This window comes from Oncorhynchus nerka, linkage group LG14, assembly GCF_034236695.1.
Source record: "Oncorhynchus nerka isolate Pitt River linkage group LG14, Oner_Uvic_2.0, whole genome shotgun sequence".
Classification (NCBI taxonomy): Eukaryota; Metazoa; Chordata; class Actinopteri; order Salmoniformes; family Salmonidae; genus Oncorhynchus; species Oncorhynchus nerka.
This window is the reverse complement of record NC_088409.1, coordinates 18,974,716-18,992,609: the sequence shown is the minus strand read 5'-3', so window position 1 is coordinate 18,992,609 and position 17,894 is coordinate 18,974,716. Positions and strand designations below refer to the sequence as shown.

The 17,894-nt window shown below is 41.3% G+C and overlaps 1 protein-coding gene across 3 annotated transcripts in view; it reads left to right on the top strand.

The window, feature by feature from the left end:
* The window catches only part of atp2c1 (ATPase secretory pathway Ca2+ transporting 1), a 49,468-nt gene that overhangs the window by 19,715 nt on the left and 11,859 nt on the right, over nt 1–17,894 (top strand). For all 3 annotated transcript variants that reach the window (XM_065027675.1, XM_065027676.1, XM_065027673.1), the window contains exons 4-14: nt 2,937–3,026; nt 3,211–3,246; nt 3,532–3,593; nt 4,251–4,359; nt 4,539–4,688; nt 4,858–5,002; nt 15,765–15,831; nt 16,509–16,633; nt 16,739–16,836; nt 17,029–17,124; nt 17,316–17,405. In XM_065027675.1, coding sequence (XP_064883747.1) covers nt 2,937–3,026; nt 3,211–3,246; nt 3,532–3,593; nt 4,251–4,359; nt 4,539–4,688; nt 4,858–5,002; nt 15,765–15,831; nt 16,509–16,633; nt 16,739–16,836; nt 17,029–17,124; nt 17,316–17,405 — 1,068 coding nt within the window. The remainder of the gene's footprint in view (nt 1–2,936; nt 3,027–3,210; nt 3,247–3,531; nt 3,594–4,250; nt 4,360–4,538; nt 4,689–4,857; nt 5,003–15,764; nt 15,832–16,508; nt 16,634–16,738; nt 16,837–17,028; nt 17,125–17,315; nt 17,406–17,894) is intronic.

Sequence of the window (17,894 nt, the reverse complement as noted above, 5' to 3'; positions counted from 1 at the left end):
TCCTGGAGGATCCCACCATCAGCTCCATCTCTCCCTGTCTCCTGGAGGATCCCACCATCAGCTCCATCTCTCCCTGTCTCCTGGAGGATCCCACCATCAGCTCCATCTCTCCCTGTCTCCTGGAGGATCCCACCATCAGCTCCATCTCTCCCTGTCTCCTGGATGATCCCACCATCAGCTCCATCTCTCCCTGTCTCCCATGTCTCTTGGATGATACCATTATCAGCTCAGATCCACATTTTGTGTGTGTGTGATCTTCTCACAAGTATTTTTAGCAGCAAAGTGAGAAAGCAGCACAAGGCTTTAGTTTGGCATCATCATCATTATCTCCCCCGTCGCTGCACCTCGTTGCCGCTACAGATTTTCATCCATTTTTAGCATCCCAAAGGATAAACTGGTGGCGTGAAGTCATTTATCACTGTTATCAGACTGCGCTCTAAAAAGCACTGTACCTATTGGTGTTGAATCCAGCTCTCTGAGAGGCCGACAGTGGGTACATAGTGGTGTTGAATCCATCTCTCTGAGAGGCCGACAGTGGGTACATAGTGGTGTTGAATCCATCTCTGAGAGGCTGACAGTGGGTACATAGTGGTGTTGAATCCATCTCTCTGAGAGGCCGACAGTGGGTACATAGTGGTGTTGAATCCATCTCTCTGAGAGGCCGACAGTGGGTACATAGTGGTGTTGAATCCATCTCTCTGAGAGGCCGACAGTGGGTACATAGTGGGTACATAGTGGTGTTGAATCCATCTCTCTGAGAGGCCGACAGTGGGTACATAGTGGTGTTGAATCCATCTCTCTGAGAGGCCGACAGTGGGTACATAGCGGTGTTGAATCCATCTCTCTGAGAGGCCGACAGTGGGTACATAGCGGTGTTGAATCCATCTCTCTGAGAGGCCGACAGTGCGTACATAGCGGTGTTGAATCCATCTCTCTGAGAGGCCGACAGTGGGTACATAGTGGTGTTGAATCCATCCATCTCTCTGAGAGGCCGACAGTGGGTACATAGTGGTGTTGAATCCATCTCTCTGAGAGGCCGACAGTGGGTACATAGTGGTGTTGAATCCATCTCTCTGAGAGACCGACAGTGGGTACATAGCGGTGTTGAATCCATCTCTCTGAGAGGCCGACAGTGGGTACATAGTGGTGTTGAATCCATCTCTCTGAGAGGCCGACAGTGGGTACATAGTGGTGTTGAATCCATCTCTCTGAGAGGCCGACAGTGGGTACATACATGGTCAAAGACTGTGATGTCCTTGTGTTAATTCATGTGAAAGGCAGAACAGACAAGTAACTGCAGAGCAGTTGAATTCCAGATGCTAGACTACAGGGAGCCCTACTGACTACAGAGGTAATTGTGTGTACAGGATAAGTCCCAGAGTGTGATGTCAGCATTTAGGAAGGTAATGGGCCTATAGGGGGATCTTGTTCCTGTCAGAAGTAACCAGGAAACCAGGGCTCTGGAGGCCTTTAATCAAATACGGTCACTCCTACCTGATCTTGTTCCTGTCAGAAGTAACCAGGAAACCAGGGCTCTGGAGGCCTTTAATCAAACACTGTCACTCCTACCTGATCTTGTTCCTGTCAGAAGTAACCAGGAAACCAGGGCTCTGGAGGCCTTTAATCAAACACTGTCACTCCTACCTGATCTTGTTCCTGTCAGAAGTAACCAGGAAACCAGGGCTCTGGAGGCCTTTAATCAAACACTGTCACTCCTACCTGATCTTGTTCCTGTCAGAAGAAACCAGGGCTCTGGAGGCCTTTAATCAAACACTGTCACTCCTATCTGATTTTGAACCCCATGTAAGTATTGAACACAATTACTGTAGACTCAGCGCTTTGTCCGCTCGCCATGCCGCCTCAATTATCCTGGCAAAGGGAGCGACAGCGCCATTGGCTGGCTAATTAGTGTCTTGCCCAGACATGACAGATTGGACCTGTCCTCCCACTGTGCAGTCAGTGGCCGTATTTGAGAGCATCAAAGCCATGATGTATAATGGGTCAATTGTGACCGACTGGCTGATCTGCAAATAATATTAAGTAGTTATTTATGATGCAAGGTGATTTGTAGATTAGTCAGTCTCCCCTCGCCTCTAAAGCCAGCCTAAAACCCCAAACATCAAGCAATGCAGATGTAGAAGCGTGGTGGCTAGGAAACGCTCCCTAAAAAGGCAGGATCCTAGGAAGAAACCAGAGAGGAACCAGGCTACATTCAGCCATTACACTCTCTCTCGCTCTGTCTCTGTCTCTCTCTCTGTCTGCCAGAGGAACCAGGCTACATTCAGCCATTACTCTCTCTCTGTCTCCCTTGGTCTCTCTCTCTCTCTCTGTCTGCCAGCCAGAGGAACCAGGCTACATTCAGCCATTACTCTCTCTCTCTGTCTCTCTCTCTCTCTCTGTCTGCCAGCCAGAGGAACCAGGCTACATTCAGCCATTACTCTCTCTCTGTCTCTCTCTCGCTCTCTCTGTCTGCCAGAGGAACCAGGCTACACTCAGCCATTACTCTCTCTCTGTCTCCCTTGGTCTCTCTCTCTCTGTCTCTCTCTGTCTGTCAGAGGAACCAGGCTACATTCAGCCATTACCCTCTCTCTCTGTCTGCCAGAGAGGTTTCACATGTAGAGGAGATGTAGTTTCTGACTGTGTTGGAGGTTTGCCGTGTCATTGAAAGTATTACTGTGTCATTGAGATACAGTATACCTTATGTGTGTGTGACAACCTTCCGGCAGCTTCCAGGACCTTGTTTGACAAATGAATGGGCTTCTGACTTTCTCTGTACAGAGACCCTTATTCTGTGTCTCTTCTATATAGTCACACACTCACTCATTCAGTCACACACACTCACACAAGTCACTACGGATCACATCAGATGTGGAACATTGGTATTGATCGTGCAGGGCAGCAGCTCAATGATGGCATTCTCTCTCTCCCTCCCCCAGTTTAAGGATCCTCTCATCATGTTGCTACTGGCCTCTGCTGTCATCAGTGTGCTCATGCACCAGTTTGATGATGCCATCAGCATCACAGTGGTAAGGAACCCCATCACCACACTGGTTATTTATAGTATACCATTTAGTCATGTGAGTAATTCCATGGTGCTCCAGAAATGTGTCTGACAACGGATTAGACTGGGTACTACAGAGAATGGAGAGTTAAGCGCTAACCTATTATATCTCTCTCTCTCTCCCCCATCCCTCTTTTTCTCCTTGACAGGCCATTATAATAGTGGTTACAGTTGCCTTTGTCCAGGTGAGACTTCTTTATTTGCCTTCACTCTGTGAACTGTGTTAGTTGTGACAGGGAGTCGGTCAGTGTGTTTCTCTGCAGATGTCATGGTGTATTCTCAGAGCACAAAGCCAGATGCCAAATAGATCACAGTGGAACAGAACAGACGGGTGTGTGTGTGTGGGGCTCGTCTCCGTAGAGAGAACATTGGAAATGCATTGCTGTTCCATCATTTATGAGGGGCATGAGAACTGATCAAAGACATTCGTAGAGAGTTGTTTCAGCTATGCTTGCTCTGTTTCTCTGAAGGAATACCGCTCCGAGAAGTCCCTTGAAGAGCTGGGAAAACTTGTGCCTCCAGAATGCCACTGGTGAGCACTGCCTCTCTCAGCCCCAATGCTCTGCTATGTTTTTCTTACTCACCCATCACTAATTGTATCTACATATGGAATGACAGTCAAACATGACAGTGGAAGCAGCTTAGGACCATCGTCACTCCCATAGACTTAGTGCACACATCCTGGGATAAAGAAAGCACTGGTGCCTCCTGAAAGAAGTGTAAAGGGGACATGGAGATATGGATGTAATTTCCACTTCAAACAGGATCCAGAGGGCCAGATTTGCACTTCAAACACAAGATCCCCCCCTCCCCTCAAAATACTCACACACACACACACACTCTCTTCCATATCCCCAGGCTGCTACAAGCTGTTGCCCTTGGATGCTGGTGGTGGAACTAGCATAGTGCAGGATAGCTTGCATACTGTAGCATTAGCATGGTCATTGCTGATTACAGTTCAATTCCCTGTCCTCTCTCTCGGTCTCGCTTTCTGTCTCTCTCTTGTCTTGCTCTCTGTCTCGCTCTTTCTTTATCTCGTCCTCTGTCTCGTTCTCCCCGTTTGTCTGTCTCGCTCTCTGTCTCGCTCTCTGTCTCGCTCTCTGTCTCGCTCTCTGTCTATCTCTCGTCTCGCTCTCTGTCTCGCTCTCTGTTCTCCCCGTTTCTGTCTCTCCATCTCTCCCCCCTCTAGTGTGAGGGAAGGACATCTGGAGCACATGCTGGCTCGGGAGTTGGTCCCTGGAGACACGGTCTGTCTCTCTGTTGGGGAGAGAGTCCCGGCTGATCTACGACTCTTTGAGGTATGTTATACACTCACACCTGTTCAGAAGCTGTAAAAGATACTGTCGTCCTCACTCTTACACATAAACATAGATCTGCAAAGGGTGAGACTTCACTAGCTCTACTCAACAACAAAAAGCTGGCAGCAAAAGAATTGTTGAAGTGACTGGCAACCCTTTCACCCCTGTCTCTCTCCCAGGCCACTGACCTATCAGTGGATGAGTCCAGTCTGACGGGAGAGACCACGCCCTGCTCCAAGTCCACGTCCCACCAGCCCACCAACAATGACATCACCTCCCGCAGCAATGTGGCCTTCATGGGAACCCTGGTGCGATGTGGCAAAGCCAAGGTACCTAGGATGTCTGTTGAAGGTCATGGTTGACCACAATGTCACATAACCCATCCCAACAGTTTACCAATAAGTTATGGAGCAGCACTTCTGTCTGGAAATTAAAGTTACAGATTGTGATTAATAACGTCTTATATCATTGTGTAACTTTTTTGTTTTTGTCTTATAGGGTATCGTCATAGGAACAGGAGAAAATTCTGAATTTGGAGAGGTTTTTAAGATGATGCAAGCAGAGGAGGCCCCTAAAACACCTTTACAGAAAAGCATGGACCTTCTTGGAAAACAGCTATCGCTTTATTCCTTTGGAATCATAGGTACTACATATTTTTTGTTGTTCTCAAATGTGCACATGTTCTCATGGTCCTGAATGGCTCAGTAGGTAGAGCATGGCGCTTGCAACACCAGGATTGGTGGGTTCGATTCCCAGGGAACACCCATATGTAAAATGTATCCACGCATAACTGTAAGTCGCTATATATATATATATATACAGTTATCCTCTTGGAGAGGCAGACAAGAACATGCAATACCCTTTGGTAACGTGTGTGTGTGTATATATATATATATATATATACACACACGTTACCAATGTTCTTGTCTGCCTCTCCAAGAGGTATTTTCTATAGACATACTGTATGCTCCAAGCCAGTTTATACTGTCTATATATACTGCTCCAAGCCAGTTTATACTGTGTCTATATATACTGCTCCAGGCCAGTTTATACTGTGTCTATATATACTGCTCCAAGCCAGTTTATACTGTGTATATATATACTGCTCCAAGCCAGTTTATACTGTCTATATATATACTGCTCCAAGCCAGTTTATACTGTCTATATATACTGCTCCAAGCCTGTTTATACTGTGTCTATATATACTGCTCCAAGCCAGTTTATACTGTGTATATATATATATATATATATATACTGCTCCAAGCCAGTTTATACTGTGTATATATATACTGCTCCAAGCCAGTTTATACTGTGTATATATATACTGCTCCAAGCCAGTTTATACTGTGTCTATATATACTGCGCCAAGCCAGTTTATACTGTCTATATATACTGCGCCAAGCCAGTTTATACTGTGTATATATATACTGCTCCAAGCCAGTTTATACTGTGTCTATATATACTGCGCCAAGCCAGTTTATACTGTCTATATATACTGCGCCAAGCCAGTTTATACTGTGTCTATATATACTGCTCCAAGCCAGTTTATACTGTCTATATATACTGCTCCAAGCCAGTTTATACTGTGTCTATATATACTGCTCCAAGCCAGTTTATACTTTCTATATATACTGCTCCAAGCCAGTTTATACTGTGTATATATACTGCTCCAAGCCAGTTTATACTGTGTATATATATATATACTGCTCCAAGCCAGTTTATACTGTCTATATATACTGCTCCAAGCCAGTTTATACTGTGTATATATATACTGCGCCAAGCCAGTTTATACTGTCTATATATACTGCTCCAAGCCAGTTTATACTGTGTCTATATATACTGCTCCAGGCCAGTTTATACTGTGTCTATATATACTGCTCCAAGCCAGTTTATACTGTGTATATATACTGCTCCAAGCCAGTTTATACTGTGTCTATATATACTGCTCCAAGCCAGTTTATACTGTGTCTATATATATATATACTGCTCCAAGCCACTTTATACTGTGTCTATATATACTGCGCCAAGCCAGTTTATACTGTGTCTATATATACTGCGCCAAGCCAGTTTATACTGTCTATATATACTGCTCCAAGCCAGTTTATACTGTCTATATATATACTGCTCCAAGCCAGTTTATACTGTGTCTATATATACTGCTCCAAGCCAGTTTATACTGTGTCTATATATACTGCTCCAAGCCAGTTTATACTGTGTATATATACTGCTCCAAGCCAGTTTATACTGTGTCTATATATACTGCTCCAGGCCAGTTTATACTGTGTCTATATATACTGCTCCAAGCCAGTTTATACTGTGTATATATATATACTGCTCCAAGCCAGTTTATACTGTCTATATATACTGCGCCAAGCCAGTTTATACTGTGTATATATATACTGCTCCAAGCCAGTTTATACTGTGTATATATATATATACTGCTCCAAGCCAGTTTATACTGTCTATATATACTGCTCCAAGCCAGTTTATACTGTGTCTATATATACTGCTCCAAGCCAGTTTATACTGTGTCTATATATACTGCTCCAAGCCAGTTTATACTGTGTCTATATATACTGCTCCAAGCCAGTTTATACTGTCTATATATACTGCTTCAAGCCAGTTTATACTGTGTATATATACTGCTCCAAGCCAGTTTATACTGTGTATATATACTGCTCCAAGCCAGTTTATACTGTGTATATATACTGCTCCAAGCCAGTTTATACTGTGTCTATATATATACTGCTCCAAGCCAGTTTATACTGTGTCTATATATACTGCTCCAAGCCAGTTTATACTGTGTCTATATATACTGCTCCAAGCCAGTTTATACTGTGTCTATATATACTGCTCCAAGCCAGTTGAAGTTGGAAGTTTACATACACCTTAGCCAAATACATTTAAACTCAGTTTTTCACAATTCCTGACGTTTAATCCTAGTAATAATTCCCTGTTTAAGGTCAGTTAGGATCACCACTATATTTTAAGTGTGAAATGTCAAAATAAAAGTAGAGCACGATTTTATTTCAGCTTTTATTTCTTTCATCACATTCCCAGTGGGTCAGAAGTTAACATACACTCAATTAGTATTTGGTAGCATTGCCTTTAAATTGTTTAACTTGGGTCAGATGTTTCGGGTAGCCTTCCAGAAGCTTCCCACAATGTTGGGTGAATTTTGGCCCATTCCTCCTGACAGAGCTGGTGTAACTGAGTCAGGTTTGTAGGCCTTCTTGCTCGCACACTCTATTTTTCAGTTCTGCCCACAAGTTTTCTATGGGATTAAGATCGGGGCTTTGAAATGGCCACTCCAATACCTTGACTTTGTTGTCCTTAAGTAATTTTGCCATAACTTTGGAAGTATGCTTGGGGTCATTGTCCATTTGAAAGACCCATTTGCAAACAAGATTTAACTTCCTGACTGATGTCTTGAGATGTTGCTTCAATATATCCACATACTTTTTCTACCTCAATATGCCATCTTTTTTGTGAAGTGCACCACTCCCTCCTGCAGCAAAGCATCCCCACAACATGATGCTGCCCCCCCGGTTTCACGGTTGGGATGGTGTTCTTCGGCTTACAAGCCTCCCCCTTTTTCCTCCAAACATAATGATGGTCATTATTGCCAAACAGTTCTATTTTTGTTTCATCAGGCCAGTGGACATTTCTACAAAAAGTACGATCTTTGTCCCCATGTGCAGTTGAAAACCGTAGTCTGGCTTTTTTATGATGGTTTTGGAGCAGTGGCTTCTTCCTTGCTGAGCGGCCTTTCATGTTATGTCAATATAGGACTTGTTTTACTGTGGATATAGATACTTTTGTACGCGTTTCCTCCAGCATCTTCACAAGGTCCTTTGCTGTTGTTCTGGGATTGATTTTCACTTTTCGGCACCAAAGTACATTCATCTCTAGGGGACAGAACGCATCTCCTTCCTGAGCGGTATGACGGCTGCGTGGTCCCATGGTGTTTATACTTGCGTACTATTGTTTGTACAGATGAACGTGGTACCTTCAGGCATTTGGAAATTGCTCCCAAGGATGAACCAGACTTGTGGAGGCCTATAATTTTTTTTCTGGGGTCTTTGCTGATTTCTTTTGATTTTCCCATGATGTCAAGCAAAGAGCCACTGAGTTTGAAGGTAGGCCTTGAAATACATCCACAGGTACACCTCCAATTGACTCAAATTATGTAAATTAGTCAGAATCTTCTAAAACCATTACATAATTTTCGGTAATGTTCCAAGCTGTTCCAAACAGTCAACTTATTGTATCTAAAATTCTGACCCACTGGAATTGTGATACAGTGAATTATAAGTGAAATCATCTGTCTGTAAACAATTGTTAGAAAAGTGACTTGTGTCGTGCACAAAGTAGATGTCCTAACTAACTTGCCAAAACTATAGTGTGTTAGCAAGAAATTTGTGGAGTGGTTGAAAAATTAGTTTGAATGAGTCCAACCTAAGTGTATGTAAACTTCTGACTTCAACTGTATATACTGCTCCAAGCCAGTTTATACTGTGTATATATTCTACTCCAAGCCAGTTTATACTGTGTATATATTCTACTCCAAGCCAGTTTATACTGTGTGTGTATATATACTGCTCCAAGCCAGTTTATACTGTCTATATATACTGCTCCAAGCCAGTTTATACTGTGTATATATTCTACTCCAAGCCAGTTTATACTGTGTTTATATATACTGCTCCAAGCCAGTTTATACTGTCTATATATACTGCTCCAAGCCAGTTTATACTGTTGTCTATATATACTGCTCCAAGCCAGTTTATACTCTGTCTATATATACTGCTCCAAGCCAGTTTATACTGTATATATTCTACTCCAAGCCAGTTTATACTGTGTGTATATATACTGCTCCAAGCCATTTTATACTGTATATATTCTACTCCAAGCCAGTTTATACTGTGTCTATATATACTGCTCCAAGCCAGTTTATACTGTGTATATATATACTGCTCCAAGCCAGTTTATACTGTGTGTATATATACTGCTCCAAGCCAGTTTATACTGTCTATATATACTGCTCCAAGCCAGTTTATACTGTTGTCTATATATACTGCTCCAAGCCAGTTTATACTCTGTCTATATATACTGCTCCAAGCCAGTTTATACTGTATATATTCTACTCCAAGCCAGTTTATACTGTGTGTATATATACTGCTCCAAGCCATTTTATACTGTATATATTCTACTCCAAGCCAGTTTATACTGTCTATATATACTGCTCCAAGCCAGTTTATACTGTGTCTATATATACTGCTCCAAGCCAGTTTATACTGTGTATATATATACTGCTCCAAGCCAGTTTATACTGTGTATATATATATACTGCTCCAAGCCAGTTTATACTGTGTATATATACTGCTCCAAGCCAGTTTATACTGTGTCTATATATACTGCTCCAAGCCAGTTTATACTGTGTCTATATATACTGCTCCAAGCCAGTTTATACTGTCTATATATACTGCTCCAAGCCAGTTTATACTGTGTGTCTATATATACTGCTCCAAGCCAGTTTATACTGTGTGTCTATATATACTGCTCCAAGCCAGTTTATACTGTGTGTATATATTCTACTCCAAGCCAGTTTATACTGTGTGTATATATTCTACTCCAAGCCAGTTTATACTGTGTGTATATATTCTACTCCAAGCCAGTTTATACTGTGTGTATATATACTGCTCCAAGCCAGTTTATACTGTGTATATATTCTACTCAAAGCCAGTTTATACTGTGTGTATATATACTGCTCCAAGCCAGTTTATACTGTCTATATATACTGCTCCAAGCCAGTTTATACTGTTGTCTATATATACTGCTCCAAGCCAGTTTATACTGTGTGTATATATTCTACTCCAAGCCAGTTTATACTGTGTGTATATATTCTACTCCAAGCCAGTTTATACTGTGTGTATATATTCTACTCCAAGCCAGTTTATACTGTGTGTATATATACTGCTCCAAGCCAGTTTATACTGTGTATATATTCTACTCAAAGCCAGTTTATACTGTGTGTATATATACTGCTCCAAGCCAGTTTATACTGTGTATATATATACTGCGCCAAGCCAGTTTATACTGTGTATATATATATACTGCTCCAAGCCAGTTTATACTGTCTATATATACTGCTCCAAGCCAGTTTATACTGTGTATATATATACTGCGCCAAGCCAGTTTATACTGTCTATATATACTGCTCCAAGCCAGTTTATACTGTCTATATATACTGCTCCAAGCCAGTTTATACTGTGTCTATATATACTGCTCCAAGCCAGTTTATACTGTGTATATATACTGCTCCAAGCCAGTTTATACTGTGTCTATATATACTGCTCCAAGCCATTTTATACTGTGTATATATATACTGCTCCAAGCCAGTTTATACTGTGTATATATATATACTGCTCCAAGCCAGTTTATACTGTCTATATATACTGCGCCAAGCCAGTTTATATTGTGTATATATATACTGCTCCAAGCCAGTTTATACTGTCTATATATACTGCGCCAAGCCAGTTTATACTGTGTATATATATACTGCGCCAAGCCAGTTTATACTGTGTATATATATACTGCGCCAAGCCAGTTTATACTGTGTATATATATATATATATACTGCTCCAAGCCAGTTTATACTGTGTCTATATATACTGCGCCAAGCCAGTTTATACTGTGTCTATATATACTGCGCCAAGCCAGTTTATACTGTCTATATATACTGCTCCAAGCCAGTTTATACTGTGTCTATATATACTGCTCCAAGCCAGTTTATACTGTGTCTATATATACTGCTCCAAGCCAGTTTATACTGTGTCTATATATACTGCTCCAAGCCAGTTTATACTGTGTCTATATATACTGCTCCAAGCCAGTTTATACTGTGTCTATATATACTGCTCCAAGCCAGTTTATACTGTGTATATATATACTGCTCCAAGCCAGTTTATACTGTCTATATATACTGCGCCAAGCCAGTTTATACTGTGTATATATATACTGCGCCAAGCCAGTTTATACTGTGTATATATATATACTGCTCCAAGCCAGTTTATACTGTCTATATATACTGCTCCAAGCCAGTTTATACTGTGTCTATATATACTGCTCCAAGCCAGTTTATACTGTGTCTATATATACTGCTCCAAGCCAGTTTATACTGTGTCTATATATACTGCTCCAAGCCAGTTTATACTGTCTATATATACTGCTTCAAGCCAGTTTATACTGTGTATATATACTGCTCCAAGCCAGTTTATACTGTGTATATATACTGCTCCAAGCCAGTTTATACTGTGTCTATATATATACTGCTCCAAGCCAGTTTATACTGTGTCTATATATACTGCTCCAAGCCAGTTTATACTGTGTCTATATATACTGCTCCAAGCCAGTTTATACTGTGTCTATATATACTGCTCCAAGCCAGTTGAAGTTGGAAGTTTACATACACCTTAGCCAAATACATTTAAACTCAGTTTTTCACAATTCCTGACGTTTAATCCTAGTAATAATTCCCTGTTTAAGGTCAGTTAGGATCACCACTATATTTTAAGTGTGAAATGTCAAAATAAAAGTAGAGCACGATTTTATTTCAGCTTTTATTTCTTTCATCACATTCCCAGTGGGTCAGAAGTTAACATACACTCAATTAGTATTTGGTAGCATTGCCTTTAAATTGTTTAACTTGGGTCAGATGTTTCGGGTAGCCTTCCAGAAGCTTCCCACAATGTTGGGTGAATTTTGGCCCATTCCTCCTGACAGAGCTGGTGTAACTGAGTCAGGTTTGTAGGCCTTCTTGCTCGCACACTCTATTTTTCAGTTCTGCCCACAAGTTTTCTATGGGATTAAGATCAGGGCTTTGAAATGGCCACTCCAATACCTTGACTTTGTTGTCCTTAAGTAATTTTGCCATAACTTTGGAAGTATGCTTGGGGTCATTGTCCATTTGAAAGACCCATTTGCAAACAAGATTTAACTTCCTGACTGATGTCTTGAGATGTTGCTTCAATATATCCACATACTTTTTCTACCTCAATATGCCATCTTTTTTGTGAAGTGCACCACTCCCTCCTGCAGCAAAGCATCCCCACAACATGATGCTGCCCCCCCGGTTTCACGGTTGGGATGGTGTTCTTCGGCTTACAAGCCTCCCCCTTTTTCCTCCAAACATAATGATGGTCATTATTGCCAAACAGTTCTATTTTTGTTTCATCAGGCCAGTGGACATTTCTACAAAAAGTACGATCTTTGTCCCCATGTGCAGTTGAAAACCGTAGTCTGGCTTTTTTATGATGGTTTTGGAGCAGTGGCTTCTTCCTTGCTGAGCGGCCTTTCATGTTATGTCAATATAGGACTTGTTTTACTGTGGATATAGATACTTTTGTACGCGTTTCCTCCAGCATCTTCACAAGGTCCTTTGCTGTTGTTCTGGGATTGATTTTCACTTTTCGGCACCAAAGTACATTCATCTCTAGGGGACAGAACGCATCTCCTTCCTGAGCGGTATGACGGCTGCGTGGTCCCATGGTGTTTATACTTGCGTACTATTGTTTGTACAGATGAACGTGGTACCTTCAGGCATTTGGAAATTGCTCCCAAGGATGAACCAGACTTGTGGAGGCCTATAATTTTTTTTCTGGGGTCTTTGCTGATTTCTTTTGATTTTCCCATGATGTCAAGCAAAGAGCCACTGAGTTTGAAGGTAGGCCTTGAAATACATCCACAGGTACACCTCAATTGACTCAAATTATGTAAATTAGTCAGAATCTTCTAAAACCATTACATAATTTTCGGTAATGTTCCAAGCTGTTCCAAACAGTCAACTTATTGTATCTAAAATTCTGACCCACTGGAATTGTGATACAGTGAATTATAAGTGAAATCATCTGTCTGTAAACAATTGTTAGAAAAGTGACTTGTGTCGTGCACAAAGTAGATGTCCTAACTAACTTGCCAAAACTATAGTGTGTTAGCAAGAAATTAGTGGAGTGGTTGAAAAATTAGTTTGAATGAGTCCAACCTAAGTGTATGTAAACTTCTGACTTCAACTGTATATACTGCTCCAAGCCAGTTTATACTGTGTATATATTCTACTCCAAGCCAGTTTATACTGTGTATATATTCTACTCCAAGCCAGTTTATACTGTATATATTCTACTCCAAGCCAGTTTATACTGTGTGTATATATACTGCTCCAAGCCATTTTATACTGTATATATTCTACTCCAAGCCAGTTTATACTGTGTGTATATATACTGCTCCAAGCCATTTTATACTGTATATATTCTACTCCAAGCCAGTTTATACTGTGTCTATATATACTGCTCCAAGCCAGTTTATACTGTGTATATATATACTGCTCCAAGCCAGTTTATACTGTGTATATATATATACTGCTCCAAGCCAGTTTATACTGTGTGTATATATTCTGCTCCAAGCCAGTTTATACTGTGTGTATATATTCTACTCCAAGCCAGTTTATACTGTGTGTATATATTCTACTCCAAGCCAGTTTATACTGTGTGTATATATTCTACTCCAAGCCAGTTTATACTGTGTGTATATATTCTACTCCAAGCCAGTTTATACTGTGTGTATATATTCTACTCCAAGCCAGTTTATACTGTGTGTATATATACTGCTCCAAGCCAGTTTATACTGTGTATATATTCTACTCCAAGCCAGTTTATACTGTGTGTATATATACTGCTCCAAGCCAGTTTATACTGTCTATATATACTGCTCCAAGCCAGTTTATACTGTTGTCTATATATACTGCTCCAAGCCAGTTTATACTGTGTCTATATATACTGCTCCAAGCCAGTTTATACTGTGTCTATATATACTGCTCCAAGCCAGTTTATACTGTGTCTATATATACTGCTCCAAGCCAGTTTATACTGTCTATATATACTGCTCCAAGCCAGTTTATACTGTCTATATATACTGCTCCAAGCCAGTTTATACTGTGTATATATATATACTGCTCCAAGCCAGTTTATACTGTCTATATATACTGCTCCAAGCCAGTTTATACTGTGTCTATATATACTGCTCCAAGCCAGTTTATACTGTGTCTATATATACTGCTCCAAGCCAGTTTATACTGTGTATATATTCTACTACAAGCCAGTTTATACTGTGTGTATATATACTGCTCCAAGCCAGTTTATACTGTGTGTATATATTCTACTCCAAGCCAGTTTATACTGTGTGTATATATTCTACTCCAAGCCAGTTTATACTGTGTGTATATATTCTACTCCAAGCCAGTTTATACTGTGTGTATATATTATACTCCAAGCCAGTTTATACTGTGTGTATATATTCTACTCCAAGCCAGTTTATACTGTGTGTATATATACTGCTCCAAGCCATTTTATACTGTATATACAGGTATATTGTATACTCAGAGTTCCCCCCCAAAGAATGTAAGACGGGCAGTGTGCCACCTTCCAGACTGGCAGCGCCACTATATAATCATAAAAATATATCATTATTTATATATATTTTTTTACTTTATTTGATATCATTAAGGCATTTTTTTTGCTCTAGATTGCATGAAATGGCAGTTACAGGTGTTGAAAAAACACCACCTTGTTAAAAATCCTGTGGATAACCCTGAGACTGTTAAAGCGCCCAGCCAGTTAATTATGTGTGTATATATATATATATATATTGTGTGTGTGTGTGGTCACTTAGAAATGCCCTTGTTTTGTCCATTTAAAATTGATCAGAAATGCAGCATAGACATTGTTAATATGGTAAATGACTATTGTAGCTGGAAACGGCAGATCATTTATGGAATATCTACATAGGCGAACAGAGGCCCATTATCAGCAACCATCACTCCTGTGTTCCAATGGCACGTTGTGTTAGCTAATCCAAGTTTATCATTATAGAAGGCTAATTGATCGTTAGAAAACCTTTTGCAATTATGTTAGCACATCTGAAAACTGTTGTGCTGATTTAAAGAAGCAATAAAACTGACCTTCTTTAGACTAGTTGAGTATCTGGAGCATCAGCATTTGTGGGTTCGATTACAGGCTCAAAATGACCAGAAACAAATAATTTTCTTCTGAAACTCGCCAATCTGCCATTTCCAGCTACAATAGTCATTTACAACATTAACAAGGCCTAGACTGTATTTCTGATCAATATGTTGTTATTTTAATGGACAAACATGTGTTTTTCTTTCAAAAAGGACATTTCTAAGTAACCCCAAACTTTTGAATGGTACTGTATCTATAGTTAATGCTCCCAGCCGGTTAATGTCTATATAGTGTTAATACTGTCTATATAGTGTTAATACTGTCTATATAGTGTTAATGCTCCCAGCCAGTACATGGCTAACCACCACTAATGATTGTTGCCGTGGGTTTCAGGGGTGATCATGCTGGTTGGTTGGCTCCAGGGGAAACGCTTATTAGACATGTTCACCATCGGTGTCAGGTGAGCCCCAATTTGTATATTCCATATATGCAAATAGTACAGTGTTTGTATAAAAGATGTGTTGCCGTTGTTTCTGTCATTGTCAACATATCCCAATATATGGTCATATTCTCTACCATAGACGTCTAATCCAACAACACAGTATGTTTAGTGTTCCCCAGGGCGGAATGCCATGTGAAACATCTTTTGATAACACTAATTTATTCAGTGTGACATCTGAGTAGTTTAGCAGAGAGTAATGGGGGATTTGATGGTTGTTGTCATGTGCCTGGTTACGGAGGTGAGCGCAGTAGTGTAAGGGTTAAGATTACACTTTCTGTCATGTCAGTGCATTTTGTTTTGTTTTTTTAAGTAAAGAAAACAATGTAATACAGCCACACAATTGGGGTCACGTCATTGGTGATTTTAGCAAGACAGTGATGTTATCAAGAGATCAGAGACTTTATCGTTCCATATCTCTTCTTTGCACCGTCAGTACCTCGGGGTGAGCAGCTAACCTTGTTAACCTGTATTTACATTACAGTCAAAGTGTTCTTTTCTCACACCTGGAAGGTGAAGTGAGGTGTTGTGAATAAAGTTGGTAGGAATGCCAATGTACACACTGTGCACTCTCTTCAAGTAAAGACTTAGCTGTTTTCCGCTCTCGTCTCCTCCCTCTTCCTCCCCTCTTACCCCAGCCTGGCGGTGGCCGCCATCCCGGAGGGTTTACCCATCGTGGTGACGGTCACCTTGGCCCTCGGAGTGATGAGGATGGTCAAGAAGAGGGCAATTATCAAGAAGCTGCCCATCGTGGAGACACTTGGTAGGGTCTGGCGGAGGTGAAATGAGCCGAGCTCTGCCTTTAACACTCAGTTTGGTGTGTGTGTGTCTAGTTTAATTTGACCCCATCACTTCCTCCATCATCCAGGCTGCTGCAACGTCATCTGCTCAGACAAGACGGGGACTCTGACCAAGAACGAGATGACCGTCACTCACCTGTTCACCGCCGATGGACTTCATGTTGAGGTGCACTGTGTGTGAGGCTAGTTCCTCCTGCCTAGTTTAGGACTGTTATTTAGTCACCTGGCAAGGTCCTTACTGTAAATCAGAGTGTGTTCACAGTCAATTTATCTTGTGAAATGAAGGTTTACATATTTTGGGGGGGATGTTTGTTGATCTTCATTGTTTTGCTGTGTCCTCCATGTTGTCCTCTGCCAGGTGACAGGCGTGGGTTACAACGGAGCCGGGGAGGTGTTACTGCACGGGGAGGAGATCCACGGCTTCTCAAACATCTCCGTCAGCAAGATTGTAGAGGTGAGAAACTGGGACAGATATGTGGTCATTGGGGTAAATCTCAATACTCTGAAGTGACGACTTGGTCTGCACTCATTTAATACCGCTGGAGAGACACAACATGTGGTGAACTGTCCCTCTACGACGGCATGGGTAAAGGATCTGGGCTAGCATCTGATGTCATCACCACCTGTCCTTCTGCTCTCTGATAGGCTGGTTGCATATGCAATGACGCTGTCATCAGGAACAACACCCTGATGGGACGCCCCACTGAGGGGGCCCTCATCGCCCTGGCCATGAAGGTACACATACATACATTACATTACATTACATTACATTGCATTGCTAGCCGACGCCGTTAGCACCCTGGCCACAAAACAGTAAGCACACACAAGTGTTATGTGTGTCTGTGAGAGCCCTTCAGATTATTAACACAGGGGTTATATGTGTGTCTGTGACCCCTTCAGATTATTAACACACAGGGGGTATATGTGTGTCTGAGAGCCCTTCAGATTATTAACACACAGGGGTTATATGTGTGTCTGTGACCCCTTCAGATTATTAACACAGGGGGTATATGTGTGTCTGAGAGCTCTTCAGATTATTAACACACAGGGGTTATATGTGTGTCTGTGAGAGCCCTTCAGATTATTAACACACGGGTTATATGTGTGTCTGTGAGAGCCCTTCAGATTATTAACACAGGGGTTATATGTGTGTCTGTGACCCCTTCAGATTATTAACACACAGGGGTATATGTGTGTCTGATAGATTATTAACACACAGGGGTT